The sequence below is a fragment of the Quercus suber genome, unplaced genomic scaffold, assembly GCF_002906115.3.
Source record: "Quercus suber isolate HL8 unplaced genomic scaffold, Cork oak 2.0 scaffold_779, whole genome shotgun sequence".
In the NCBI taxonomy this organism is placed as follows: Eukaryota; Viridiplantae; Streptophyta; class Magnoliopsida; order Fagales; family Fagaceae; genus Quercus; species Quercus suber.
In genome coordinates this window covers 108,818-116,768 of record NW_027070215.1, presented here as the reverse complement: position 1 = coordinate 116,768, position 7,951 = coordinate 108,818, and the positions used below count along the sequence as shown (strand labels likewise).

At 33.7% G+C, this 7,951-nt stretch overlaps 1 protein-coding gene across 1 annotated transcript; it reads right to left on the bottom strand.

Moving 5' to 3' along the window:
* Positions 1 to 5,403: 5,403 nt before the first annotated feature.
* On the bottom strand, positions 5,404 to 6,278 carry LOC136064844 (uncharacterized). Its single transcript, XM_065767155.1, has 2 exons — positions 5,533 to 6,278; positions 5,404 to 5,467 (listed from the first exon to the last, which is right to left on the bottom strand). Exons 1-2 carry the CDS (start codon positions 6,276 to 6,278, stop codon positions 5,404 to 5,406), a joined length of 810 nt encoding a protein of 269 aa, XP_065623227.1.
* Between the last annotated feature and the right edge of the window lie 1,673 nt (positions 6,279 to 7,951).

Genomic DNA, 7,951 nt, shown 5'->3' with positions numbered 1-7,951 from the left:
GTAAATAGAAATATTTTATCTATACTACTATTTAAGGGGCTTTCTCTGTTTGGGATCTTCATTTTTTTGTTCAAAAATGCCCATACACCTCTATGTTTAAGTAGAGACAAAACTAAAGGACAATAAGATAAAAATACAATTCTAATTTCCACTAAAAAATTGCCTAAAAAATAGGGTCACTTTCTTATTAATTTTCAAATTGCTTTATCCACTTATAAATTTTAAATACATAATATTAATGAGAAAATATGTAAACCTTAAATTTGAATGAATAAAAAATTATAACATTAAAAAAAAAAAAAAAAAGCCTCATAGCACGCGCTTCGCACGTGCTATAATATTAATGAGAAAATATGTAAACCTTAAATTTGAATGAATAAAAAATTATAACATTAAAAAAAAAAAAAAAAAGCCTCATAGCACGCGCTTCGCACGTGCTTTGAGGCTAGTTATTTATTATTCCCCTATTGTACAACAACTCTCTCATTCTCAGTTTCATATTCGTGGTCCTCTCTTTCTCCTCTCTACCTCGTTGTGCTCTCGTCGTTCTCCGATTGCGAGACCTAGATCGGCGTTTGATCGCTTCTTATATCGACGTTGATCGTGTGCGTTTAGAGTTTCAGATTCCTCTCCTTCCTGGGCGGCGTTGCGTTTTCCGCCACCGCATTGCTCCTTATCTCGACGTTGATCGTGTGTGTTTAGAGTTTCAGATTCCTCTCCTTCCTCGGCGGCGTTGCCTTTTCTGCTGCCGCTTTGCTCCTCATCTCGGTGCTGATTGTGTGTATTTAGAGTTCCGGATTCCTCTCCTTCCTAGGCGGCGTTGCATCTTTCAATGCCACTTCTCCTTAGGTCTCCTCAAGTGCTTGATTTGGACATTCGAACTTGTACACGTGAGAGCAGGGAGGTTAGTTATTTCACATTCATTATTGTGAAATTGAAAATTTGTTAATGAGAAGGTTCATTTTTCATTTGCTTGGGAAATTCTGGGCAAATGACAGGGTTTTGATTTGAATTGTGCAATTTGTAAAGCTAAATTTTCTAAACTTGTATGTAGATTGGATCTGTATTGTGCAATTTGTAGGCCTAATTTTTGTAGACTTAGTTTGAGGTTGTGTAATTTTTTTATTCTCAATGAATGCAGTTTTGGCTACTTATCTCTAATTTGAATGATTATGTTGGCAGTGATGGGTTTGATTGATTTTTTGAATTTTTAGTTAATCTGTATTAATGCATGTGTCAGTTCTTTTTAATCTTATTTATTTTTGGTGGAATGTGTTAGAAACTTACATTACGGTGTAATTGGGTTGTTATTGGGTTCTACCTGTATTTTTTTTTTTGGTTGAGAAACTGGTTCTGCCTGTACATAGATCTATAAGCTCAAACTTGTGAGAACTCTCAAATTACATGGTTTGGGAGGTTGGTGGTTCAAGTCCACCTGGATCCTCTATTTTAAAGTTGGATATTTGGAAAAAATTTAGATACATTTTCTAAGTGTTTAAATTCTCCAATTAAATTTAAACATCCAAATTTTCTTTAGAAAATATCATACTGTTTATGTTGTATTAATCAATGGAGATGTGTGTAAATTTAACTAGGAACTTAATTTATTGCATTTGAGGATTAGTACTTAATTTTCACTCCAAATATATTTGTGGTGGGCACTTAAAATATCTTCAAGTGGGAAAGCCATGAGGAATTACTGTTGAGCAATGGTTTATTTCAGCTCTTGAGAAGAAAAAAATAGGAGTTAAATATTTAGGAGTTGTGCTCAATATTTAGGAAATATTTAGGAGTTCATTTTCCAATTAATTAGTTTAAACAGTGCATGATACAATATGCTTGACATGAATATTTTCTAGGCACATATCATGGTGTTAGATTGGTGCATTGGTGCACGATCTTTTGCCCTTAATTAGCTCACAACTAGAAAACATAAATATTTTGCTCGGTTAATAATTTAGTTTTCAGTTGTATATCCAACTATATCACATACGAAAATTCAATCACACCGTAATTGGTTTTAGTATATGCTTAGAATTTGGGATTTTTTTTTTTTCAAAATGTATTGTCCACCTATTGTTGTTTTTTTGGCAATGTTACTAGTTTTGTCTACATGTGTAATTAGAATTCTACCTTGTTCGTGTAAAATAATCTGCAAATGCACAGAATCGTAACAAGTAGTAAAGTGTTTTTAGAAAACAAATGTCGAACCTACAAAGATTAACTATGTTATTAAATACCGAAATTCACTAAATTAATTACTATTTGGAAAATTGAAAATAAATGGAACGTTCTATTCTCTGAATTAAATTAAACTATTTAATAAAAATAAATCTACGAATAAAAAGAATTAACAAGGCGTAAAAAAACCTAACAGTGTAAAATTATGACAAGAATGGATCTAGAGCAGTTGATTTCACCTAACAAATCCCACACAATTTATTCTTCCTAATTATTAAATTCTAATAATCTCCCGTTGATGATTAAAAATTCCTTAAGTATTCAATATCTTCTCTCGAATAATATCAAAAATATCTTCAATTAACAATTCCATATCTCTATGTGAATTTAATTAATTTGAGACTCATTACGTACTTTGAATTTTTTGAAAAATCACACTAGTCGTGGTAAAGCATTTCTACTTTCGCTCAACTAATGGTGCTTAATTCTAGAACTAAAATAACAAATCACCTCTCGGTCTCATTGTAATTTAATTGATCAAACTATAATTTGTAAAAAATAGTAAGCATTAAGAATAAGAATTAAACACTCAATTATGGAAATATTAAAAATAAAATAACTCAGAAAATAAATTATGTGTTTATTGCTAGACTACATCACTGCTCTATAAAATAAAATTTAGTTCATAATAAAATTGAAAAGAAAACAAATAAAACTTATGTCTTTCATCTGCATTGGTTGATCAACATGAAGCTCTCACATTTGTCCTCAGATCCTCCTCTTCATAAAGACTCCCAAAAGCAAATTCTTCTATGCAGCAGCCCCTTTTTCCTCTTAGGTTTTTTTTTTTCCCCTTCTTTTTACCCTAAAGAGCCTTTAAATAGGTCAAGGAATCCTATTACAAGTTGAATTCCCGTTTAGAGAAAATCCCAGATTTTTAGGCTTCATATAACTGACAATTTTGGCCCATTTAAAATCAGAATTTGGACTTTTGGTAAACTACAAAGTTGTAGCCCTTTAAGTTAACTTTCCAGCCCAACTTGAATTATCTCAATTGGATATCTGAGCCGAAAGTTATGCCAAAAATACTAACTGATGTGCAGGCTGGAATCCTAATCCGAATTGGACTTGAATTTAATTGGCTTAGCCCCACTTTGCATGTAAAGCCCTTGTTATCTACAACACAAAGATATTATATAATTAGTAACAAAATAACATAAAAGTAAGGCTAAATATGTAGATATGTAAGCATTTTTTTTTGTATATATTTCATACACATCAAATACCCCCAAACCTACAATTTTGCTAGTCCTCGAGCAAAATAGATAAAGAGTAAAACAAAACAAAGAAAATATCCTAACTAATCCACTTTCGCTGGAAATTTCAATTGCATTTAGCGTATGCAACAAGCCTTTAAACCCCTAGCTTACACTAGTGGACGAGTTTTAGTCTTGTGAGGGTTTGTAGGGAATATACTCACAAAATTTTGAGAATGAATACTAAAATAAACAAAACAAAGAAAATCCAATTTTTTTTTTTTGACTAATTAATTGCCTTTTGCAAAGAGGATTAGTTTAAGTTCAAATATACTACAAATGCTAAAGAAATTTCTCATGCCATCAAAACTCAATGTGAGTAAAAAGTGGTAGCCAACCCAAACATACTCTTAGTTTTAGAATAAACTTGACTCGAATTTCAATTGAAAGTATGCTTCAACTCAAACCTTTCCGGTGTTATCACTCAACAAATGAAATCACTCTGATATGGGGTGTAACACTCTCAACAATATATGTGAGTGGAATAATGTAAGCAAAATAAAAATCTCACATATAAATCACATGAAAAACGCTTAATCAAGAAAGAACAAGTAGTCTCATGAAAAGATGCCAAAAAGAATTTATACCACACTTTTTATTCAGTCATATCAATATTTGAACTACACAATCTTCAAGATCAAATAAGGACTTTATTAGGACGTAATGCAGGGTAAAAGTAAAGGGAATGAAATAAAAATGGGTAAAGGTAAATATAAGAAGTGTTTTCAAGATTTGTCGGAATGTCAACTCTTTTTGGAATTTCCATTCAACATTTTTTTTTTTCAACTCTTCTTCTTCAAAGCAATACTCCTTTACATTTCACTTCTCAAAATTTGATGAGAACCCTTTTTATTTACTTCTTTTTGACACTTTCCTTTCCCTTTTTTTTTTTTTTTTTTTTTTTTTTTTTTTTTTTTTTTTTTTTTTTTTTTTTTTTTTTTTTTTTTTTTTTTTGTTTTCAGGAAATTGGGTCTTGGAGAAGTAAAGTCGACCACTATCTCTTTACAATTGGCAGATAGATCTATTCAATATCCAAGAGGAGTCATTGAGGACGTATTAGTAAAAGTTGACAAGTTCATCTTCCTAGCTGACTTCATTGTCCTTGATATGGATGAGGACGAGGAGATCCCTTTGATATTGGGTCAACCTTTCCTTGCGATGGAGAACCTTAATTGATGTCCAGCAAGGAAAACTTGTTTTGAGGGTCGAGAGGATGAGGTCACTTTTGATGTATTTAAGCCTATGAAATTTCCTTCTGAGACACATTCTTGTTTTCAAATAAATGACCGAGATGTGATCATGGCCGATGAGACTTGTGCAACTGACTTTCTAAAGTTACCACTTGAGGTATGTCTTACTCACTCTACACCTGTTAAATTCAATGATGAAGAGGTAAAGAGTGTTGAAAGATATTTGGAGGCTACACCACTCTTTCCTCCTTCAATGCAACCAAAAGTAAAAGACTTAAAATCATGTCAGCCAACATCTCACCAGAGGAACCACCTAAACTTAAGCTCAAACCGCTCCCATCAAATTTAAGTACGCTTTCTGGGCCAAGACTCTACTTTTCTAGTTATTATTAACAGTTCTTTGAGTGATGTAGAGGAGAAAAGTTGCTGAGAATCTTGCGGGAACACAAAATGGCTTTGGTGGACATCTCTGACATCAAAGGAATTAGTCCTTCAATTTACACGCACAAAATTTTAATGGAGGATAACGTCTAGCTATAGACGTTAAATAAGCACTTTTGGGAGGCAACCCAAGTTTTTTATTTATTTTTATGTTTATGTTTTTATGTTTTTATTTTATGTTTTTATTTTTTTTCTTTATCTTATTGTTTTTTCTTTCATTTTGTAGGAATAAAGAGACCACAGAAATNTAAATTGAAGGACTAATTCCTTTGATGTCAGAGATGGTCCAACCCAAAGCCATTTTGTGTTCCCGCAAGATTCTCAGCAACTTTTCCTCCTCTACATCACTCAAAGAACTGTTAATAATAACTAGAAAAGTAGAGTCTTGGCCAAAGAAAGCGTACCTTAAATTTGATGGGAGCGGTTTGAGCTTAAGTTTAGGTGGTTCCTCTGGTGAAGATGTTGGCTGACATGATTTTAAGTCTTTTACTTTTGGTTGCATTGAAGGAGGAAAGAGTGGTGTAGCCTCCAAATATCTTTCACACTCTTTAACCTCTTCATCATTGAATTTAACAGGTGTAGAGTGAGTAAGACATACCTCAAGTGGTAACTTTAGAAAGTCAGTTGCACAAGTCTCATCGGCCATGATCACATCTCGGTCACTTATTTGAAAACAAGAATGTGTCTCAGAAGGAAATTTCATAGGCTTAAATACATCAAAAGTGACCTCATCCTCTCCGACCCTCAAAACAAGTTTTCCTTGCTGGACATCAATTAAGGTTCTCCCCATCGCAAGGAAAGGTTGACCCAATATCAAAGGGATCTCCTCGTCCTCATCCATATCAAGGACAATGAAGTCAGCTAGGAAGATGAACTTGTCAACTTTTACTAATACGTCCTCAATGACTCCTCTTGGATATTGAATAGATCTATCTGCCAATTGTAAAGAGATAGTGGTCGACTTTACTTCTCCAAGACCCAATTTCCTGAAAACAGAGAGAGGCATTAGATTAATACTTGCCCCTAAATCACATAAAACTCTATCAAAATAAGATTTTCCTATAGTGCAAGGGATAGTGAAACTCCCTGGATCTTTCAGCTTAGGCGGCAGCTTCTTTTGTAAGATTGCACTACTCTCCTCTGTCAACATTACTGTTTCATGCTCCTTCAATTTCCGCTTCTTTGATATAATATCCTTCAAAAGTAACTTCCTTGGATTTTTTGGATTTTGAAGCTCTTTCATTCTCCTTAGTCTTCTCAGCTTGCTCCACTTCTTTCATCTCTGAATTGGCTTCCTTCATCTTTGACTCCTCATTATTCACAGCTTCATCTTGTTTGACATTTGTTACTTTTGGCTCCTCATATGTTCGTTCACTTCTCAATGATATTGCCTTTACATGTTCTTTCAGATTGGTGACAGTGTTGCTTAGTAAAGTTCTTGCAGTCCTCTCTGTGAGCATGCTTGAGAGTTGACCGATTTGCACCTCAGGATTGCAGATTGAAGTTGAGTTGTTTTGGATCGCCACATTTGTCTTTTGCATGTACTGCATGAACATGTCCTCAAGTGTCGGCTTCTTCTCTTGCTGTGGAAATTGCTAAGGTGGTTTAGCCTGCCCTTGGTTATTGCTCCATGAGAAGTTGGGGTGATTCCTCCATCTAGGATTGTACGTGTTCGAGTATGGATTATTTTGACGTTGAAAATTTGACATGTAATTTGCTTGTCCATAACTCGATTGAGCAAAAGGATTTCCCACTTGGCAGTCGGCACTTGAATGATTTCCTGCACAATGATCACAAACAACATTAGTTTGAATAGCATTAATATTCATTTTACCTAGTTGTTGAGACAAAGTTGCCATTTGTGCTGGCAATGAGGTAATAGAATCAAGTTCTAAAACTCCAGCTATCTTTCTTGGCATTGCTCTTTCTGTAGGGGTGTCAATTCGGGTTAGCGTGTCGGGTTCATGTCGTGTCGAGGTAGGAGTATTCGACTAAATCGCTCAACCCTAACCTGACCCATTTAATAATCGTGTCAAGATCCTTCAATCCTAACCCGACCTGTTAATAAGGCGGGTTGACCTGACCCAACCCATTTGACACGCTTAATAAACGAGTCGTGTTGAGTTGACACGAATATAACACAACCCATTTCAACCTGTATAGTATTAAATGTAACATCCATCTAGAAATAATTTTTTACATTTTAAAAAACAGTGCATACACTTCAAGTTTTCAACCCACATTCAAAATAATATAGTTCAACAAAAATATAACATTTATCTAGAAATAAGTTCTTTACACTCCAAAAGAAGTGCAACACTTCAACCCAAATTCAAAATAATATAGTTTAACAAAAATAAAATAACATAGTTCAACAAAAATATAATATCCTTAGAACTTGCCAAATGCAAAGTATCAATATTGAAATAATTTGAGCAAATAGTAGACTACTCCTGACTATGACCACGATTATCATCCATAGATTCTTTGTTGATGTCCAAATTCATAACATCTTCCACAAGCTCATCCAATTTCATTTGTGCAAGTTCTATGCCAAAAAAAATAAATAAATAAACAAGTATTAGTATTTACAAAATATGATCAAGCCTCAACAGTTTTACAAGAACTAAATAATAATAATGTAAGAGTAATAATAACTAATGAAACAAATAAGATTACCTTTCTCTCCATACAGCCAATCTCTAGTGCAAACCAATGCCTCAACAGTGTCCGGCCTCAATGAACTCCTAAATTGATCAATCACTCTCCCACCAACACTAAAAGTAGACTCTGAGGCAACAGTAGAAATAGGAACACTCAAAA

What these genes read in the sequence shown, in the direction of transcription:
- LOC136064844 (XM_065767155.1), bottom strand. Translation starts at nt 6,278, where the DNA reads ATGTTGACAGAGGAGAGTAGTGCAATCTTACAAAAGAAGCTGCCGCCT. An exon ending in CCGCTCCCATCAAATTTAAG is followed by an intron (nt 5,468 to 5,532) that starts GTACGCTTTCTT and finishes TGAGTGATGTAG; the next exon opens with AGGAGGAAAAGTTGCTGAGA.